The 22,834-nt window shown below is 43.9% G+C and overlaps 1 protein-coding gene across 4 annotated transcripts in view; it reads left to right on the top strand.

Annotated features, from left to right (window-relative positions):
- LOC132978366 (disco-interacting protein 2 homolog C) overlaps positions 1-22,834 on the top strand; it is a 158,892-nt gene that overhangs the window by 81,676 nt on the left and 54,382 nt on the right. For all 4 annotated transcript variants that reach the window (XM_061043505.1, XM_061043506.1, XM_061043504.1 and 1 more), the window contains exons 3-5: positions 3,006-3,116; positions 6,669-6,794; positions 12,566-12,925. In XM_061043505.1, the coding sequence (XP_060899488.1) occupies positions 3,006-3,116; positions 6,669-6,794; positions 12,566-12,925 (597 nt within the window). The remainder of the gene's footprint in view (positions 1-3,005; positions 3,117-6,668; positions 6,795-12,565; positions 12,926-22,834) is intronic.

The raw sequence follows: 22,834 nt of genomic DNA, 5'->3' as shown, positions 1-22,834 counted from the left end.
AGGAAGGTAAAGAGTGGAGTCATTATCCTCCAATAGTTAACATGTGTTTGGATTCTGATCGCTCTAAAGTTAAAACATGACTCAGTTTATTTGTTTTAGACTGAAATCTGGATTTTGTTGAGTTTGACCACAAAGGACGAGACCTGAACGACACCTGAGACCAGCAGACACTCCGGCTCTGCCAAAGCTATTACTGGGACATATTGCGCGTGTGTGCGTGTGTGTGTGTGTGTGTGCGTGTGTGCGTGTGTGTGTGTGTGTGTGTGTGTGTTAGTGTGTCTTCAGAGGGATGGATGTCAGGAAGTGCATTATGGGAAGGAATGAGGGGCGTGGGATGTAGAAAATGTTTGGTATTCACATCCAGACTCAGCAGGGGCGAAAGAGGGGGGAGAGTCCCTACTTTGCTTTTGGGGACCAAGACGACTCACACACACACACACACACACACACACACACACACACACACACACACACACACACACACACACACACTGTATTCTGACCTTACATTCTGCCTTTTCCCTGTCAGTCCATGAACTCATAACATGAAAAACACAGACACAAAACCCCCCGCTCTCTCTCTCTCTCTCTCTCTCTCTCTCTCTCTCTCTCTCTCTCTCTCTCTCTCTCTCTCTCTCTCTCTCTCTCTCTCTCTCTCTCCTCTCTCTCACACACACACACACACACACACACACATGGTCTCCCTCCCCTGGCTCTCAGGCTTGTTAATCTGCTCTGTACACATTCACACTGATACGGTTTGATTCAAGCCTTCACAGTGTTCACTTTACAGAGTCGTGGATTTCCCCCAATAAACCAGATTTACATGGTTTCACATTCTGGATTAGACCGAGTTCACCCGCAGCCATCCGAAGTTAAAACACTTTTCACTCAATGCAATGTGATTAGTTGTCAAAGTGCTGCACAGAATGTAGATCTCCATTATTGTCATCTGATCGTCATCACACATGCCCTTTTCCAAAAATCAGTAGGAAGTACAGATAAGTTCACAATCTAAAATAAAATAAAAATAGTATAACAATATAATAAGCATAAGTACCACGTGAAAGCAATAATAAAGTAGTATAAGTAATAAGCTATGTTCAAGAGCGTTCGAGTAAATATAAACAATATTTATAAATATGAATACACACTGATGGATTAACAGCGTAGATATTGCACCGTTCATGTATAGATTGCACTTTTGATGTATAAATATTGTCCAGATTTTCACATTTAACATTAACTAACAGAGACCCATCTATATATTTTAGTACATCATTCATTGACTCATAAATAAATGGAGAAACCAAAATGACCTGCTAACAATCTTCAGGCTATAGAGACTGAGTCGTAAGAAAGGAACAGAAAGAAGATGTTTTTAAGAGCAGGTAGAACGAGTCAGGAGTGGGGCATCCATCACACCAGACCCCCCCTCCCCCCCCTCAGAGGACTCTGCAGAGCGCTGTATTTCCCAGACCTGTCATCTATTCCAGCGCTGGCTGGTAGTGGTTCTATGGTCGGCTAATCAACTTTTAGCTTCCTCCTGAGCAGCAGTGCTGCTGTGAGCCGCGCTGAGAGCTCTAATGAAGACAGACGGGGAGGGGGGGGGGGGGGGGGGGTGAGGCTGAGATGAGATGGATGCTCGTAGATCAGCGGCTCTGCGGCCTCGTAGCTGTCAGTAACAGGGTGGTTGTTATCATCATCAGACTTATTGATTGGTGTGTTGGGAGGTCATTTCCTGTCTGTGTGTCTCTGCATTGTTTTTGTACAGGAAGGTCTCTGAATCACCCTCAGCTCCTCTAACACTCAGGTACTGGAGATCTGATTTGATGCTTTTATTACTGGTTCTCCATCGTTTTGAGCTTTTTTTCTAAACATAATAAATCTAACGTGTCCGTATGTGTTGGCGTCTGTGGTGAGCTGACACATCTACTTCCTGTTTGATTGAATAGAGCCATAGAGATCCAAACAAGTCTTCTGTTTCCTTCTCAGTATTTATTCTTTGGAAAACAACCTGTCGTTGGTGAAATGCATCTCATGGTTTTTGTCATGTAACGTGCTGCCATCTTGGAAACAATGCCAATCCATTGTGCAACTGAGAGAAGAAGAAGGCCCCCCTAAAATGTGATTAACAACATTTCAATCAGGAGAGACTTTACGGTTCGATCCCCAGCTCCTGCAGCAATGTGTCCAATGTGTCCTTGGGCAAGACGCTTAACACAAAGTTGCTCCTGCTGCTTTGTTTGTGGTGTATGAATGGGATGAGTTACTTCTGGTGGACTCTTTACTCAGCAGCCTCTACCATCAGTGTGTGAATGTGTAGGTGTGACCTGTGGGGTAAAAGAGCTTTGAGTCATCAGAAGACTAGAAAAGAACTAAACAAGCTCAACTCCATTTATCATGTTTGTGTCTGAAAAACTGCAAAGTCCTAAGTTATCTGTGCAAAGTTGATATACCTGTAAATAAAAAACCATCAGTGTAACTTTAAGACACGAGGATCTCCCAATGTCTCAACCCCAAACCCAAATAACACCGGGACAAACTAAACAGTCGGGGCTTCTTTTGCCTTCTTCAGTGGGCTAAGTTGGAGCTCCTGTTGGCATTTAGATCTCGTTTATTCAAGAAAAAAGGAACCGATTTTGTTTCTCAAGTGAATTAAATATGTAAAGTAAATAAATACTTGAATACATGATGAAAAAAAACAACTTTGTTGAATGTTTAAGCGCCTGAAACAGTTTGGATTGGTTAAGAGATTTTGGCTTTGAACCCTGTGGTGGATCGCTGCAACATGTCAGTGTGGGGTTCTTTTTAAAGTTCTTCATAGCCTTCATGAGCTCCATGAGTCACAGCCTCTCTGCTAACCGACCCCGTGAGAGGGTCGACTCATCGAGCCAAACTACAAGTACAAACCTCCTGCTCTTTGTGGAACACCATCTGCTCTCACGTCTCCTCAGAAAACCCCCCTGACCCCTGTTCTTTAACCCTGAATGTTTCTGTTCCAGGAATGGATCCGTCCATGGGCCAGGAGAGGAGAGCTCCGGTCACCCCGTCCTCATCCTCACGTTACCACCGGCGACGGTCTTCTGGCTCCAGAGACGAACGCTACCGATCAGGTATGGAGGCTTTTTGTTTTATCTGCGAGACAACTTGTCCTCATGATGTCTGCTGTTTGTCTAAACCAGAACTACAGGAGGACTGGTCTGATTCATTCTTTAATCTCTCCTCCTGATATCTGGACGTGAAAGCTTTACGGACCCCGTATCAAACCTCTTAAAGGCTTTATATGCAATTTTTTTGATCCAGCAGATGTCGCCCTTGAGCACCAGCATGAAACCAAAACAACTCGCGCTGCATTGTTGTGTTAGCATGCTAATGCTAGCGATCTTTATTCTGCTCGTATCTTCACACTGCATGTAAATTTACCTGAAATGAGCGTGATCTAGAAACACAGTTAAGCAGTGAGTACAGTATGTTATTCTTCTTTTCTCTAGTCCCTCAATTAAACAACTTTTATACGTGAGGGGAGGAGTCAGCCGGCCGTCCTGGCGATGTAAACAAAGTGAAGATAGGACTCTGAAAACTCTGAAAACATCACAGACAGTGGGACTCGGGTGTTACACCCATTGTAGACAGTCATGACTCACAGAGTTATTTTCAGAGGATATACTTGATTTCTATTATATTTAAGTGTGAAAAATCACATTTAAAGACTTTCATAAAGTATATTACTTTAAATACAAAGGTCTAACTCTGGAGGGAAGCTTGACCAAAAGATGTTCAAACACTTTGGAGAAAAAAAAAGCCACCATCACGTCTTCGTATATTCATATTATACTTTAGATTTGGTTTTTTTGCATCCGGTCCTTTTTACACACATAAACTCCCCCGCATCTTTTTCCGACACATTTCTGAACACAGCGCTCCAGTTGGTATTTTGGTCTCTCTTGCAGAACGGGATGCAGCTAATCCGGCCTTTGGCGTCGATCTGTGGAGAAAGCTTGACACACTTCTTGTAACTTGCATTGTTGCTTTAGTTCCATCTGTGTCCGGTGAAGATTAATACGGGATTAAGGAAGGATTTTTAACTTGGGTACATTCTTTTTGTGGCATCTCGTTCTAAATTAATCTGTCGTTCTCATTCTCTTTGGTGACGTTTCAGGTTGGCAAGATATGCAGCAGACTAATAAGAAAATAAACCCACAGTGTTTTTCTTATTACCTTCCCCCATGCTGAAGTTTGTTTGACTTTAATCTGACAGAAAATAAATCCTGTAAAAACCTTTTAACCCATTCAATTGAAAAGGAAAAGCTGTGTGAGCACCTTTAAACCCCCCCCCCCCCCACACACACACACACACACACACACACACACACACACACACACACACACACACACACCGCAGTCACACTCAGTCAACCGTAAGACAATAAACGCGCACTTGAGAGTTAAATCACCTCCGTTCCCCCTACATAAGCACACACATAAGCCAAACAAACGTTGGTCTGTGAGCGCCGTTCACTCTGACAAATGTCGTACTTATGTCATTACGGGGACGACAGCCTTCCGTCGTTAGCAGCTCTGTGTTTGTCTGCTGCCGGCAATGGACGCCGCTCAAACAAACCCCAGCTGTGTGGGCTGTATCGCGGCGCTTCATCTCACGCTTAGAAAACACTCGTTTAAGAAAATCTCCTCGCCCGACACTCCCTTAACCTAATCCAGTCTGAAACCACAGCGGCCCCCGTGGGAGCCGCTGACAGGCCGGGGATGTTTGTGTACGTAAACTGACTGTTTATAGATGGGAACACAGGGCTCATTGTGACGGGAACACTGCAGCACAAATACAGCTGATAGTCCTGCGGCTGTGTTTCTGCCCGGCGCCCCTTATTGCCGCGCTGTAACAGGATGACTTTTCTATTATTTAACACCAATTCCCAATGTTTACACTGGAGGCCACAGTTATTACTGGTGCCTCAATGGACACCCTTTTTTTTTTGAACAGAGAGGGAAGAAGTTCCTGGACTCCTGAGTAAGGAGCCTTTGCTTTATTAGAAGTGAAAGTCCTTCAATCAGGTCTCTGTGAAAGGTTCCTTTGACACCTTCAACAGGATACAGCAACTCTTTTAGTTTATGTATCGACCCTCTCTTTTTATTTCTCTCTGTGTTGGTTTTGTTTTGTTCTCCTTCTTTAGTGTTGACTCATTTATGATTTTTTTTATGACTATATTTATATTTTATACAACTGTATTACCTAGTTTTATCTTGTTTTGCATGTGTGTTTGCTCATGCATGCAAATCAAGCAGCAAACTGCGGTGTTGAAAAATGAAGCCGATGCGGAAGTGCAAAGTCATGCAGTTCGTCGAGGGTCCGCTTGAGGCCGGCTGCAGGAGCCACAACAGGAAGTCACAAAAACAACACATTCAAAAAAGCCATTTTTACAGCAGAAATAAACATGTTTACAGCCTGGTACAAAAAAAAATGAATAAAGGTCTGATTAGTTGAGGTAAAAGTAAAGCGGTAGTAGTAGTGTAATTATTTAAAGAGGACATATTATCCCCCTTTTCCCACCTTTTCAAACAGTCCCCTGTGGTCTAAATGAAACATCTGTGCTGTGCTTTGGTCAAAATATAACATGAATCAAGCACCAGAGGAGGTTTGTGACCCTGTATAAACCAGCTCTCTCAGAACGCTCCGTTTTGGTGTGTGTCTCTTTAAATGTGATGACCCCCCCCCCTCTGAGTTTTCCCAGCAGACATCACTCCTCTGTAGTGAGAATAAAAATGGCAGACCTGTGCAAAAGTTTTGCTCTAGGCTAGGGGTGGAGTCCATGGGTGAAGATACCAGGGGAGGGGAGGGGATTTTTTTTTCCCACTGTGACATCACAAGGAGAGCACATTAGAAACGGAGCATTTTTCTCTGTGTTGTTAGACTTATGCAGACCACAAACAAAGGACTGGATGGGTTTATTTCACATGTTGTGGGTCAGTAGACTCTCAGGTTACCCAAATATATGTTCAAAAACACTGTAGAAGAGGATTTTTCATAATATGTCTCCTTTAAGTAATCAAATTTTCGCTTTTTTGGGGACTAATTGACTTGTATGAATAAATGGTTTTGGAAAAGCTCCTGGAGTTTGCTTCAGCCTGTCATTGATGCAACATAATCTTTCAGTTTAAATGGTACTTTTTTGGGCTTCTTATTCCAATTATTCTCAGTGTCTGCAAATATTACTAAAGTATCACAACAGAGAAATACATATCTGCTATAGAGTTTCCAAGCAGAAACAGCTGTTTCATCATGAGACTTCATTGACAAAAACAGTCATTTTACCTTGCAGAACACCCTTCAAAACACCAAAGTCCCTACCCCTTAACTTCTGTTCAGAAATTCGTCTTGAAGTTTATTTCCGTGTTGCAAAGTTAGGAAAACAAATCCAGGGCTTTTAGGCAGGAAACCTAAAGGAAATGGCCAAAACTCCTATAAAGTGGACTGGACAACTCAACTACATTGGGGACTCACTCTTTGTGCACAACCACATACAAGTCATGACGCTGTAGTTTTCTGTCTTTAGCTAAGTGGATTCAGCCTCAAAACACCCTGAGGGCTTTTGCTCATGTGATTGTTTCGATGATCTGACCTAACAGGTTTTGTGTATTTGTGTCTCTAGATGTGCACACAGAAGCGGTGCAGGCGGCCCTGGCCAAGCACAAAGAGAGGAAGATGGCGGTGCCGATGCCTTCGAAGAGACGGTCACTGGTGGTCCAGAACTCAATGGATGCTTACACACCACCAGGTAGGTACACAAACCAACCAAACAGCTGTACGTTGGACACACAACATGGACCGGTTTGAGTAGCTGTGAGTCCGGAGTGGTCTCAAGGAAATGTATGTAACGACTACAACTTCTCCACATCCCAATACTTTAAATTGGAGACAACATGTTGGCGCCGTGAATCGATGCCAATGAAAGTCAAACAAGCATCCGTTATCGCCTGCATCGTCTTTTTGAAAGTCTACATGGTGTCCAGGGGGTCTAGAGGGGTGACACAGGACCCTGATTAGCCACCCCTGGTACCATCCTAAAATCCTTCATTGTGATTGGCTCTCTACTTTGTCAAGTGCCGGAGTTACATGAAAATCAACTATTTAAGATGTGTTCCAACAGGCTTTGTATTTCATTGAAGCAACATTTCCTTCTATTAGTACTTTAGATTTTGACTTCTAAGACGCTAAAGCCCGACATACACTGAACGATTTCAGGTTGATTTTAACTCGATCTTTGAGTTGATTTTGAAGTCGATCAGCTGTCACAGCATAGCCAACCTAAAATTCCTCGACTTCGGGATTGTTTTTTTATTTTTTATTGTACCTGCACAAACTGACAGACAACGTCCAAAAATCACCATGGCAACAGCAGGCACGCCTATATAATCTGTCTTTCCCCCTTCCGCTCATGAAAGAAACATCGGCAGGAAATATCCGCGGACCTCCAGCTGGCAGGAGAATATTCGTTATGATTCAGCTGCTAGGTAGCTTGTGTTTGTCGGTGATGCTGAGTGTGTGCGTGAGAAAGAGAGAGAGTGAGTGTGTATTTGAGCAGTGCATATGAGAGAACTGAAAAACATAAAGATCTATTGACAATTCTCAATGCTTGGTCCCAATAGTGACTCGTGTAGTGTGAGTTCTCAGGTCATGCTCCACCATCAGCGACATTTAGCCTGCACATGATTCATAGAGCTTAAAAGATAAAGGGAAGGTGTGAACCTGTTTGATGGACATTAACGTAGCAGTCATTAGGATTCAACCCCTGATAGTCTGCATTATATTTAACGACACTCTATGAGATGATTGAGTTAACGCTCTCTTCTCTGAAGTTTTTGGTCCAACAGGCTAGATAACATTTTATGACCGATATAGAGCCTTAATGCCATCATATCTTAAAAACAGCCTCGCCTGACATTGTGCATCATTTCTATTGGTGTTGTCGTTGGAGTGTTGAGGGATTTAAAAACCTGCAGGAGTCATTGGTGTTAGCCGACAGTCACAGGTCGTATTCCTGCTTCAGAGCCAAACCCGCTCCCTGCTGCCTTTGGACTCTCTGAGGAGCGTTGCCAGAGATGGAATATTGCTTTTCTAAGAATGGGCAAGTGGACACATCACACAGATGATTTCATCCGTGCAGCGTGCAAAGCGGGGAAGTGTCAGAGGTGGGAGGCGGTGGCAGTCGTCCATGTCTTCATGGAGCTGGTGTGGTTTAATGAGGGTGTTAATGAGGCCATTATTTCTCTGGCTGCAGGGTCGAACTTCACAGAGCTCCACTAAACGAGCCATGATTTACACACAGAGAGGACGTGGGAGATTAAATGAGAGAGTTTTTTTTTTTTTGGATCAGAACAGATTGTGCTAACTCTGCTCCCTCATCACGTTTGACAAATTGGAGGATTTTCTAATGAACACCTGGATGCCTCCAAATGTCAAGTTTTTATTTGTGGACATTTCCAAACCATTAATCTTCCCATCATCCTGGTTGGTCCACAAACCAAAGGCTGGCCTTAATTTAACAACAGTGATTTATTATAAACAAAACAAATGAAATATCAACAACTGAAACCAAATAGGCTCACGGTGAACAAAAGCCCAAATAACAAACTCAACCAAAATCAGTAGTTTGACTGATACAGAGAGTGATTCATATTTTGTTCACTGTGTGAACTCAGACTGTTCCTTACACCACTTTTGAGTCACACCACTGATTTTGAAGTCGACCGCTCGTCATTTGTCGTGCACTTTACAGAGGAGCGCAGAGATCCGATCAGAGCCGGATCCACCGCTGCCAACCGGTCGGATGAATTTTGGGCACATTTCAAATATCGGGTCGTACCACTGCGTGCTCTGATAAAGCTCAGCCACAAGAAGGTTCTCCTACTCGAGGGATTCCCCCCCCCCCCCCTCCCGATTGCGTCTGGTTTAAACTGTTAAACTGGCAGACAGCATCTGGAATCACCATGGCAACAGCAGACATGCCTGTTTGATGTGTCTTCGCCCTCCTATCGGGAAAAATATGAGCGAGAGTAACATTGGCGGGAAATAGCTGCAGACCTCCAGTCGACAGGGAATATTTGTTTTGATTAAACTGACGGTTAGTGTGTTTAATGGTGATGCTGAGTGTGTGTGTGTGAGAGAGAGAGAGAGAGAGTAACAGCCCTTTTGACGGTGTTTGCATTAGAGCATGTGAATAAGACGACTGACTTCAACTTCAGTCTGTTGGAGTTTTTAAAGAAAACTTTATTAACAACTGTCAGTGCTTCCTCCAGATTTAACACGTACAGCGCTCAGTACGACTCAGGTCAAGCTTGACAATCGGTCTGAGCAGACTGAGCACATCATTTGCTCTGTGTTGTGCGTCATAAACGATTCACCCTGACGGTGTGGTAACACTCCATCACAACACGATTATACGATCTATCACAATCTATTCCCCGCCTCAACGCTTTGGTCAGAAAGTCACTTGACTCCAAAGACATAAAATAGTTGTGGCCAAAATACCAAACATGAGGTTATCCAAACTAGTGTATGTCTTTACTTTGTGTGTGTATGACCACGGCTGTACGGTCTAGAGGAAATATGCAGCAGCTGATAAATATAGTGCACACATATTTTGATGCAAACAGCGATCAGTCTTCATGAATCTACAAACACATTTTCTACATATGCAACAGTCATGAGCAGCTTGTTTGTGTACTGTGAGGGACAAATACACACACACACACACACACACACACACACACACAAGGTAAGTGCATGAGTTTGTTTTTTTTGTGATGTTTTACAGAAAGCCATGTAAACGAGCCGCAAGGACTCACACACTGCATGTGACATACGGGAACGCACAAAATCCATCAAACAGATTAAGAAAGAGCACATCCTGAGGGAGCTGTAAAAGCAGACACAAACACACACACATTTAAACACACACACACACACACACACGGCTGTCTGTCTGCCAGCCGGGTTCATTCGAGGACAGCAGAGTCGTGTGTTGCAGAGCAGCAGGTTGTATCCTGCAGAGATGACAAGTAAAGGAGGAGGACTCAAAGCTGCATTTTTTTAATTTCTCCACTGCTTTTCATTCTGTGTGTGTGTGTGTGTGTGTGTGTGTGTGTGTGTGTGTGTGTGTGTGTGTGTGTGTGTGTGTGTGTGTGTGTGTGTGTGTGTGTGTGTGTGTGTGTGTGTGTGTGTGTGTGTGTGTGTGTGTGTGTGTGTGTGTGTGTGTGTGTGTGTGTATTTCACGAGATTCCCGGGTTGCCTGGCAGCGTTTTATTTTCATCAACATGTTTGTGTTTTGCTCCTGGTTGACTCCTCAGAGTCCCGCTGATAACGAAGCACAAATTTGCCGAGCGATCGCGTCAGCAAAGCGTCACAAACATGTCGACAGCAGGTCCAGTCCCACGACGTTTCAAACTGCAGATGTCAGGCGTAATCCATGACCGACAAGACATGTCATCATTTGATATCAACAAGACACTCATTAAGAAATACTATTCATATCAGATGTAATCTTCATCACTTACAAAATGTGTTGAATTTGTTTTAAAATTCTAACAATTTGAAGATGGTTTTCCCTCGAGGCTGAAGGTCTTCCTCTGTTTTTTAGTGAGTAAAAGTCACATGTTTTTCTTTTGACTTAGATTTAATGAGCATCCATATGAAAATCACAGATACCTGGATTAACAATGCACCATGCAGGGGTGTGTCCAGAGAGTTGGTAAAGAAAGGCTGTGCACATGTTAACTTCTGATGTAAATACATGTTTTTAGAATGGGTGTGTATGTGACTTTCGGTGCTTCTGCAGCCAGCCTCTAGTGGACACTCCATGAATTGCAGTATTTTGCACTTCTGCATCAGATTCATTTTTCAACACCTGAGGTTGCCGCTTGGTGATTACATGCGGGAAAGGAGGAGCCACTGACCGCCCGCTTCGAGGACTACAGACCACATGGGGGCGCACAAACCAACGCCCCTGTGTTACTTTTTAAACTTTCCAAATTATACACATGAAATTAGGCCAACTATGTCAAGGCCAAAATGAGAAACTTCATGGTTCTGCTTTTTTTTTTTTATAACACAGGATACATGAGGAAAGTTTCAAACCAAACACAAAACATCATCGTCGAGGAAACAAACTTTGTAGGTAGACAGGTGTGCCGTGTAACGATGTGCATAAAACCGTTATTTGTGTTTGGGTAATGGTTGGACTTGTCACATCAAACACTCGTTTTCAGTCTGTCTGCTATTGCCCTGTGAGAAAATACACACACACACACTCTAACACACTCTAACACACTCTAACACACAAAGAGCACCTGTGTGAACTGGGTCAGCTTCTGTTGTTATTCATATCACCACCATCAGTCTCACAATGCCACGGGCAATATGGAAATCACATGCAAAACATGAGCCCACAAACACACCCAGAAAATACACAGACTGTCTCACACATATAGTCTTTCTCCATTACACACACACACACACACACACACACACACACACACACACACACACACACACACACACACACACACACACACAAACAAACACACTTTAAACTGCCCCCCCCCCCCCCCGGCGACTCTAAACAGATGGAGTCTGAAACCTTTTCAGGCTACAGACAACAGACTGGGACACATATAGAAACAAGTTCTCTGTCTGCAGGAAAGTATTACTCCTAAGATTAGATTACTTCCGGCTATGAATTTTAAGCAGCAGCCAGTATGTCCTCCTTCTAACTTTAGATTCTGCTCCTGAATGCTCTGGATTTGTTTGGACCAGAGAAGGTAGGCGGTTTTAAAGCGACCCCCCACAGGCCTTTTGGACGCCCCTCGGTTTGTCAGGCAAACGATGGAAGCGGGTCAAGAGAAGTGGTTCAGATAGAAGTGATTGTACTCGACCTAAAAAGCCTCTGCATGTTTCTAATAAGCTCCACGAGCAGAAACGTGCTCAAACTAGGATCAATATTGGAGATGCTTTTGAAAAATGGAGAGAGGTTAGAACACAGAAAGGTTTACAGACCCATGCAGAGCTGGATAAACACTGAAGCTTCAGAGTCCACCACATGGTGACCTGTGTGAGCATGGACTCTAGAGAGGGAGGGGGGGGGGGGGGGGGGGGGGACAGCTCTCTATGATGTTTAGAATTTGGACTGCAGTACCCATTCTAACCACTAGGTGTCAGAGTTACATACTGCTCCTTTAAAGAAGCTAACTTGATAAATCTCCATTGTTCTCTTTACTTTTTGTTCATGTCTTTATTTTTTTTTGGGTCATGCGGCCCCAGTTGATGATTCATTACTTTAAAATATTGTTTCAAATCTGCTCATCAGGATTAATTTACGACCCTGTTTATGATTATCAGGTGGTTTGAATTATTCTCATGTTATGTATTCCTTATCTTTAATGTTTTAATGTTCATTCTGCTTTATTTTTTTATGGTAAAGAACTTTGAGCTGCATTTTAAAAGATGTGAAACAAACTTTTTCTATTAAACTTCCTCCTCCCTCTTCCTCAGATACCTCCTCGGGCTCAGAGGGCGAGGGTCAGGGCGACGAAGGCGAGGGAGGAGACTGCGACGAGGAGGACGGAGGAGGCGGCGGCGGCGGCGGCGGAGGAGGAGGCGGGACCTCGAGCCGGGAGGGGAGCATCAGCATGGAGCACTGGATAAGCCGAGCCATCCACGGGACCTCCTCCACCACGACCACCACCTCGTCCACCGCCTCCTCCTCCTCGTCCTCCACACGCAGCGGGGGCAGCGGGGCGGCGGGGGGCAGGCTGGCCGACGTCCTGGCGCAACACGTCCACATCTCCGCCCACCATCACCACCACCACCACCCCCGCCACCACCACCACCATCATCACCACCACAAGACAGGTGAGAGAGGTTACAGTCAAACTGACACCCGACACCTTCTGATACTGAAGCACCCTGAGCCAAATGTAAACACCTGAAGTGACCCGACTAAAACCTTTGAGCCAAACAAAGACACATCCAACAGACTCTGACAAACCTGTAGTCAAAGAACAGAGTGTACATATGTCCTCTCTGGGATTAGTCTTTACATATTGACTTTTTTTTCAATATGTTTCTTTTGAGGCTTTTAACCTTTATTTAGATGTGAGAGTGGATAGAGTAGGAAATCAGGAGAGAGAGCGGGGTATGATATGAGGAGAAGGAGCAACAGGTTCGACTTAAACTTGGGCCGCCCCCTTTGACGCCTATAGCCACTATACATCGGATGCAACCTAACCGCTAGGCCATCAGTTCCCCGCTTTCAGGCCATTCCTGACCCGATGTCTGAGTCGCACGACTGGTGTTGAATTTCAGCCGGATTTTTATTTTTAAAGATTTTTGGGCTTTTTGTGCCTTTGATTGAGAGTTAGGACAGTGGATTGAGTCGGAAATCAGAGAGAGAGAGGGGAATGACATGCGGGAAAGGAGCCACAGGCTGGTTTTGGAACCTGGGTTGCCCGCCTGGAGGACCACAGCTTCCATACATGGGGCGCGTGCACTAACCACTGCGCCACCAGTGCCCCAACTGGATTGCTCTTATTATGCCGTGTAGAGGGCCAATCACAGCTCGATCAGCTGCATCTGTTGAGTGTGTGTGTGTGTGTGTGTGTGTGTGTGTGTGTGTGTGTGTGTGTGTGTGTGTGTGTGTGTGTGTGTGTGTGTGTGTGTGTGTGTGTGTGTGTGTGTGTGTGTGTGTGTGTGTGTGTGTGTGTGTGTGTATGAGCGTACTGTAATAAGTGGGTGGGCTCTGTGTTCAGACTTTGAAGCTTTATTTTTACAGGATCATTTAAGACCTGAGGTGTGAACTGAGGATGTTTGGTGGTGCAGTGTGTGTGTGTGTGTGTGTGTGTGTGTGTGTGTGTGTGTGTGTGTGTGTGTGTGTGTGTGTGTTTTAAAGGGCGGTGTCCCTGTGTTCAGTGTGTAAAAGCAGGTTTTACACAGATTCAGCTTCCTGTGTTAACTTCAGTCTGTGTGTGTCATCGGCCCGGCTCTGTGTCGGATGTCTTAAGTTCCTTTGGTGCCTCTTCTGTCTTCAAAAACTTTACTTTTTACTGCTTCTCTTATCCTTCTAAAACATTTCCATTGGCATTTTATTTGAACTCAAGTCTCTCAGTAACATGTTCGATGAGTCAAATAAAAAATCTTTAACAGCAATTAAGAAAGGCTTTAACTCTGCATCATCCAGTGTTTACTGAAAACATGACGGACGTCTTTTTTTAGAGGAAGCTTGTTTTCCTCTCTGCTCTCCTGGAGGAGCCGTGTGTCAGGCCGACGTCTGCCATGATGTGTGGGTTTATGTTTATGTCCTCAAAGAGAGAGCACTAAGCTCCATCGTCTTCACGGGCCAGGTTGAGTCATAGAGGCTAGGCATGAAGCCTGTAAGCAGAGAGGAATAGTAAAACAGATCCTCGTGTTTATGCCAGAATATTTAGTTGTCTAATAACCAGAGAGGAGATATATGGAGAGGCTGACTCCTCAAAGATGTGTTTTCTTTATGATATCATCCAGTCCCCTTTAGTTTGATGTTTCATTGATCAGTTTTGCTTCTGAATTGTTGATGAATGTTTTGTCACTTTGGAGTTCTCACTCGACGTATATTCAGTGAGATGTTGCCAGAACATCGTGAAACACAGAAGCTTAGATCGTACTTTTTCCTGATTTAAATTGGCACATCTTCAAAACCTAAATTACCAAAAGACAGATTCTGATAACTCAAATTTCAAAGAGCAGAGCGTGACACCCTCACTACAGCGGGGTGGACGGTCCTGCTGCTCCTGGCCATGCTAAAAACATACAGAGCAAAAAAACACAAGGACAAACACAGTGTCCACTGCTGCTGTCACAGAATCCTGTGTGTGTGTGTGTGTGTTGTGTGTGTGTGTGTGTGTGTGTGTGTGTGTGTGTGTGTGTGTCTGTGTGTGTGTGTGTGTGTGTGTGTGTGTGTGTGTCTGTGTGTGTGTGTGTGTGTGTGTGTGTGTGTGTGTGTGTGTGTGTGTGTGTGTGTGTCTGTGTGTGTGTGTGTGTTCCTGCTGTTTGCTGAGGTAGCGTTGTGACTAAACGCTCTGCTGGTGACGGGTTTTGTTTTCATGCTGGCACGGTTGGTGTCCAGCTCTGAAGATTATCCACAGAAGGACACACAGATACGACTTTCACACCGGCAGAAATCTCCTGAAAACACTCCGGATGTTTCCAGGAGGAGGAGCTGTATGTGCGAACACAAACAGACTCAGACTACACCTGGAGTTTCTCCTAGTCAGACCCCCTTGTATTTTTGTTCTGCAGCAAGTCCGAGTGATCTGATGTGAGAACTCAGCAGGATATTCTCCGGAGAATTCACCACGAGCCAATAGGAGGGGGGAGTGATGTTTATATCCTGTGACTTGAGTCAGTGCAGCTCCTTCCCCGCCCAGGTGTGACAGGAGAAATTCTCTGTTCTCTGTCATCGAGATGATTTTAGGCCTGAGTTTGGTCCCGAAGGGGGCGTGGCGGGGTGATGTCACTACGATTGTTTAACTCCTCCCCATCCCCAAGAAGTCGGAGCCTCTTTATGGTGGAATTCTAAACATCAGACATGTTATATATTTCCGATTCCAGGTCAATCAGCCAGTGAGAGCGTGCATAGTTGAGAGAGAGTTTCCTGTTTTCTTTTTTTTTCTCACTGCAGAACAGAACACTCAGCAGGACAGCCGGATGACGACGGAGATCGTCCTCCATATTTGTTTTTCTTCTGAAGTCACGTTCGGTCACTCAGGTTTCTGTGAGATCTTACTACAAACATCAGGCGTGTTGTCCTGTGTGTGTACGCCTAAGATTTAAAAACTGTTCTAGTGTGTAGCCAGCTTGTGTGTTCTCTTGTGTCTCAAGTTAAAAAAGTCACAAAGATGTTTTCCAGGAAGCAGCTGCTTGAAGTTCTGCAGAGTGGTGAACAGATCTGAGGTGGAATGAAAAAATCAAAAGCAGCTCTCTCTCTCTCCTTTTTGGTATTTGCAAGAAATTTCTAAATTCTTTGTCTCGTAATGAACAGAGACTTAATCAAACATGGACGTGGTGTCAGTGACGTCACTTTTTTGGTGTGCCAATCAAACCCTCAGCGGAGTCACACATGTGGGTTACTACTCTGTTTTTAATTTCCTGGTTCGAAGCCAGCGCTCGGCTCTCTGGTGTTTTCAGTGTGTGTGTAAATACTTAAAGATCGTTTCCATCCTGCCTGGTTTTTTTATTCATCTCCTATCGGGCTCTCTCGGCCTGCTGCTGCAGATAACTTTTAGTTCACTCTCCCTTGTTTGCCGTCGCTCCTTTCATGTGTCCACATTCTCCCCCAGGTCTCAGATTCCTCCCACAGGATCACAGTGGACTATCTGGTTGTTGTGGTTGACTTTTGGCTGAGTTTAAATGCACTAAAGCTCACAGGGTCCCTCTGTAGTTTCAGATAACGGCGCTGAGTGCTTGTTTGTGCCGCTGCTGTTGCTACGTGATGATAATTGAAAACCTTTTAGAGACACATGGCGCTCTTTTGATAAAAGTTTTATTGCAGCCACTAAATGAAGCTCCACTCTCTGCACGTCATTTTCTTGAGCAGACATTATACTTTGTCCCTCGGTATGTCAGTGTAAATATAGTTTGATGAATAAAAAGATGATTTAGATTTTCTTTAAAGGTTCCGTGCTCTGAAAAAAACACTTTTTCTAACTCTAACATGTGTCTCTAGTGTATCTACAAACCCTCCAATGATGAGAAAAGTCCATCCTCTCCGTCTTTTGCCTGCTCTACTTTTCAGAAAATGTGTGCTCAAACAGGCCGTTTGGAGATTTTCCCTTCATGACATCACAAAGGGCAGTAGCCCCTCCCCCAGGTGGGTGACACTCCCACAGCTAGGTGTTTGTTCGGCCCTCTGAGTCTGCCTTCTCACCGTAAACAATAGGACATGAAGCGAGAAAGCACTGAGTACACCCAAGCCCTTCCAGAGAGGGGGCGTGGTCAGACACAGCTCATTTACATATTTAAAGGTACAGACACAGAAACAGCCTGTTCTGAGCAGGGCTGAAATAGAGGGGTTTATAGACATGATCAAATACAGGATCAGAGTGGATTTAGAACAAGAAACTTCAAACACATGTTTTGAGGAGTTTAAACATTATTTAAACTGGTTGAAGAGAAGGAGAATATGTCACCTTTAACTTTTTATCATCATGCAATGATTTAAACATCTAACTCATATAAAGTAACGTCCAGTATTTGAATATAATTAATGCAACTCTCCAAACAAGAATAGAAAATAATAAACCAAATCTGCAGCGACGAAATTAAAGAAAAAAAGAAAAACATGAACAAAAATTAGTTTCATGCATTATTGGCATATATGCATAAAGATTGAGGGCGAGAGGAGAGAAGAGGAGCTTGCTGAATTAATTCACTAGACGGTCAATCTGGCAGTTTCCACAGGATCTTTGTTCCATGCAAATACAATACACTTTCAGGCCATTTGAATTTATTCTCCGAGAGCCGACAGTCCGGCGGATTGTAAGGTCACTATTTGAAACAAAAAATGTGCTTTTGTTCCTTTTCCACAAAGGCAGTAAATAGCGCCCTGTTTAAAGAGATGAGGTGTCTTGTTTGTGTGTTTAAGGATATAATGTGGTCACTGCACAATGTCCAAGATAAAAAGATAAGACTCTCGAGTGCGGCTCATCAATGATTTCCGACTTGACAACACATTTCAAGACCCTTCTTCGATTCTTTCCCCCCCCCCTCACATGCAGGCTTCTTAGCCCACCTCTCCTTGAAGAGGAGGAGGAGGAGGGCAGTGCCCGCTGCTCCGCTAGAGAATGGAAACTCTGGGCTACGGCGCGCCGGTAAGTTGTGATCGGAGCATGGCTGGCAGAGAGCCGAGAAGCAGGCTCGGTCTGCAGCCATCCCTCGACTCAGGGCAGGGATGTCGTATATTTCCCTTTTTATTTTCAGTGACCCCCCCCCCCTCCGTTCTCCTCCATATGCCTGCTGTTCAAGTTGTGCCCCTTGTCAGTTGTTCCCGTTGCTACGCCATGTTTTATAAGTGCAGAAGAACGTTTTTCAATGCTAACAACACTTGGAATAGCATTGAGTGTTGCTGCAGTTGCATGAGAAGTAATGTGTTTTTTGGGGATAAAAAAAAAAAAAAGCTGGTGCATACAGCTTTTTGGTGTTTTAAATTGTTGATGAGGAAAATCAACAATGCTTTTTTATGAGGGGCTGGATAGCACCTTGAATGAATAAGCCCCCCCCCCCCCTTCTTTTCAAGGTGACACTGTGTTTGCTGTTGTGTCTTGATTTGGCTAATTATGAAGCATGTTTTTAGTTGTTTGCTAAGTCAGAGGCAATCTGCTTTCAAAACAGCTTTTCATTGAAGCCTGAAAGCAGATGGTTGTGGAGTGTAGGCTGTCTGCCTGCCTCCTCCTTTAAAGTCTGTAAACACATGCAGCATTCTTGAATTCTGTTATCTGGAAACAGAAATACTGCAGCAAAGTTTTAACCCTCGTTTTTACCTTGAGCAGAGAGGTCCGTATGAACCACCAGACTCAAAGAGAGCTGGAGAAAGTGACTCATCAAGTAATATTTCATGATAAAAAAAAAAATCAGGGTCTGATTCACAGAAGGATTGCACAGCTTTTCCACCCTCTAAACCTGTGCAAATGAGTCAAAAAAAGACGGCATCTAATTCCCAAAAGGCACACAAAGGGTTAAACGCACCCCTGATTGCACTGTCTTTGTTTGCCGGTGCAGTTTGCGCTTTTTTAAATGAAACTTTTTTGTGGTCATTTTGGGAATAGCTGGCCTCTTTTTAAGCAAATTGGCCTCAACCGAAAAAAGCATCTAGTTCACAAACACTGGCACTAATAGCAACGTGCCGTTAGAGCTGAATAATTAACTTCTGTTAATGCGAGTTGGCGGTAACTGCGCCACAGTAATTCTAAGAGATATCACATGCAAAAACTTCCAGTGATGAGGAAAACATTGCTTAAATATTAAAATATATATCTTTCTTTAAAATCCCCTCAGCTGCACTTCATAGCGTAGGCACTGTGTTGGTACTTCTCCAAACATGCTGGCTGCAATCTACCAACTATTTATAAGTACCTCATATAACCCCGATTCAGAAATCCAAAGTATTTCCTTGAAGTGAAACCTGAAGACTTCATCAGCCTTCTTTATTCCCGGCCTCTGAAAAAAAGGCAGCGGCAGACGTGCTCGTTTATTGAAGTGGTTCCTTTGGGTTTCTCTTAGATTGCCTCTGCTTGAGAATACAGAACGATCCACTCTGGAGTGAAACAATGAGCGTCCACTTAGAGGAAAGACTGAAGACCAGACCTTTAATCAGACATTCATCACTGTCAGGAGGAAAAAAAAAACATACCTTGAATCCATTAACACCGCTCTGGAAGCGTTCCCATCTTTAATATAATTAAGGCTGCCGTCTGGATGGGGCTCACTGGGATCGCTCTGGAGCTCAGGCTGTTTATCTGTCAGGGGGATACTCTGCAGTCTCTGAGGAAGAACAGTTCAGCAGTTTGAGAGCGCACACACGTGTTTTCCTGCATGCAATTCATCAGGTGTCTTCTTAAATGCTGATTTTACAAAGATGTGTTTCTCTGCAGGGTCATCAGGAATCAGAGGGAGAATCGATTCTCTCTGACTGAAGCGTTCTTGATGTTTAGTCGTCCTGTATTGTCCGCCTGCTTTCTGTTGAAGTGTAGTTTATCTCTCCAGAAACGGCTACTTGACTGAGTAAAGATTTAAAGGGGACATATTATGAAAAATCAGTGTTTCTGAACATATATTTGGGTAACCTGAGTGTCTACTGACCCACAAAATGTGAAATAAACCCATCCAGTCCTTTGTTTGTGGTCTGCATAAGTCTTACAACACAGAGAAAAATGCTCCATTTCAAATTTGCTCTCCTTGTGATGTCACAGTGGGATTCTGGTAAAAAAAACTCCTGAAGAAGAGGGACCTATCAGCTTTAAGCTTGTAGGCTCAGCGTTTTCTTGAGTGTCTCTATCCCTCATTTCCATTTCGCTCCAGACGTCTGTAATCCCGCCCACCCGTAACTCTGCGACATGATTGGCTGTTCGTCCTCTTTTTCTTCTCGTCTTTAAAGTCTTTATATGTGATTTTTCACACTTAAATATAATATAAATCAAGTATCTCCTCTGAAAATAACTCTGTGAGTCATGACTGTCTACAATGGGTGTAACACCCGAGTCCCACTGTCTGTGATGTTTTCAGAGTTTTCAGAGTCCTATCTTCACTTTGTTTACATCGCCCGGACGGCCGGCTGACTCCTCCCCTCGTGTATAAAAGTTGTTTAATTGAGGGACTAGAGAAAAGAAGAATAACATACTGTACTCACTGCTTAACTGTGTTTCTAGATCACGCTCATTTCAGGTAAATTTACATGCAGTGTGAAGATACGAGCATAATAAAGATCGCTAGCATTAGCATGCTAACACAACAATGCACCGCGAGTTGTTTTGGTTTCATGCTGGTGCTCAAGGGCGACATCTGCTGGATCAAAAAAATCACATATAAAGCCTTTAATGTCGGGTAGCAACTAGCTTTTAAGGCTTATTAATGCCTCCCTTTAGGCCTACCCTAACTTGTAAATTGTAGCTTATTTATCTTCAGGGACACTGAATCTGTGTTATTTTGAAGAGGTTGAGATCTTTGGATCTTTGCGTAGCTTCAACATGTTAGCGATCAGCCGCAGCGCTCTAACCATCGCGTCACCTTTAAACCCTCCCTGACCCGTGCGGGGGAGGTGGAAGTGTCTCGTCCCTGAATCAGCTCCCTCAGCCGGCCTGATTTGTATTCCAGCAGTGAAGGAGACATTCATCAGCATCCTCCTCCTCAGACAGGCCCTGATGTCCCCCCCCGTCAAACATCATCATAAATACATCCTGATGAGGTCACACATACACACACACACACTGTTACATTCCCAGACAGATCAACAACACAGGACTTCAGAGAGTGCATGTCTCGTTCAGTGTGGCTCAAACAGACAGCCCAGATGTCGCAGAGACAGAATGTAGAGCGGCGTGCTACAATAATTAGCATGCCTGAGCTGTGTGCTGCAGTGTTGGTATGCAGCCCGTGTCCACAGAAAGAATTCTGTTTGGTCTTCTTGGCTTCGGCCTCGTACTTTGCTGGGAATAATCCCCCTCTCTCTCTCTCTCTCTCTCCACTCGTGTCTTCTTTTCTCTGACTCGTCTCTCGGCTCTCTTTAATTCAGTGTTATTGATGTGATAGAGCGGGAGAGAACAAAACCTACTCCTGAACATCTCACTGCATCAACAGGTTGATAGATTGTTGATGCTTTGTGAATTTAAAAAACCTTTTACAAGGACTGTGGAATTGGAATAATAGCTAGGACTGATCATGTCTGATGCAACATCAGAAACATCCTGTGGTAGTTTTTTTTAAAACAATGTCATGTCGATTTCTCGCTTCGATGAAACATTAAACTCCTGCCTATTTGATGAATTTGCGATGAGGATTCTGATCCTGATGGTCTGTTTTTCTTTGGACCAGAGAAGGTCGGCCGTTTTAGACGCCCCTCGGTTTGCCAGATATGAGAGCAGTTATCAGGTCAACAGGTGTTGCAGCGATGGAAGCGGGTCAAGAGAAGTGGTTCAGATAGAAGTGATTGTACCCGACCTAAAAAGCCTCTGCATGTTTCTAATAAGCTCCACGAGCAGAAACGTGCTCAAACTAGGATCAATATTGGAGATGCTTTTGAAAAATGGAGAGAGGTTAGAACACAGAAAGGTTTACAGACCCATGCAGAGCTGGATAAACACTGAAGCTTCCACCACAGAGTCCACCACATGGTGACCTGTGTGAGCATGGACTCTAGAGAGGAGGGGGGGGGGGGGAGAGAGACAGCTCTCTATGATGTTTGGTTACTATAAAGCCGTCTAATTGTTTTATAGATTCATCTCCCAGAAAGAGAATCAGAAATCATGACGTAACAGGGAGATGTTTTTTTTAGAGTAAAAACAAAAAACAGTTAAATCATTGGCAGTGTTTTTTTTCTTTAATGTCGAACAATTCAGCCCAGTTCTGCACTCCCTGATTGTTCTTCAGTGAAGCAGTAAAATGAATGAAGCCTGCATAATTTCATGAACGACAATCAGAATAGTCATTGGATAAAAACAAAAACGAGTAGGAGACAATTTACTGAGTGTGTATTTATTGTATTTCAAAAGGTTAGGTTTATTTGCCTTTTAAACTTTGCATGATACACAGAATGCAAAACATCAGATCATAAAACTGGAAACAGGTCACACAGACAGCTTTGCTTTCATACAGTTAGCTCCCCATTGACTTGCAAAGGGACAGCACACAGCAGCACTACACCTACACACGTCCCCATTTAGATTCAGCGCACATCTCTTCCTCCCTGCATCATTTCATGCTCCGACCACTCAAAGTAAAGAACCCCCCCCCCCTCCCTCGGGCTGAACAGTAAACACCGTTTGATGTTGTCCGACAGCAGCAGTGAAAGAGCTAAATATGAAAAATTGGATGCATGGTGGGGTGCTTTGAAACATCAGGTGCACCAGATAGGCTGAAAAGACGATCTAAATGAAGCACAAAATAGGAAGGAAAGCGACCTAAAAAAAAACGATTGTTAAGGTGTGGGCGTTGATGGAAATTGAGTCTTTTTTTTATTTTTTTTTAATTTTCCCCCTCGGAGAAAAAAGTGTGGTGAAGAGAGAGAGATGTCTGTGC

This window comes from Labrus mixtus, chromosome 8 (genome assembly GCF_963584025.1).
Source record: "Labrus mixtus chromosome 8, fLabMix1.1, whole genome shotgun sequence".
Lineage (NCBI taxonomy): Eukaryota > Metazoa > Chordata > Actinopteri > Labriformes > Labridae > Labrus > Labrus mixtus.
This window is presented reverse-complemented; position numbering and strand designations above follow the sequence as displayed.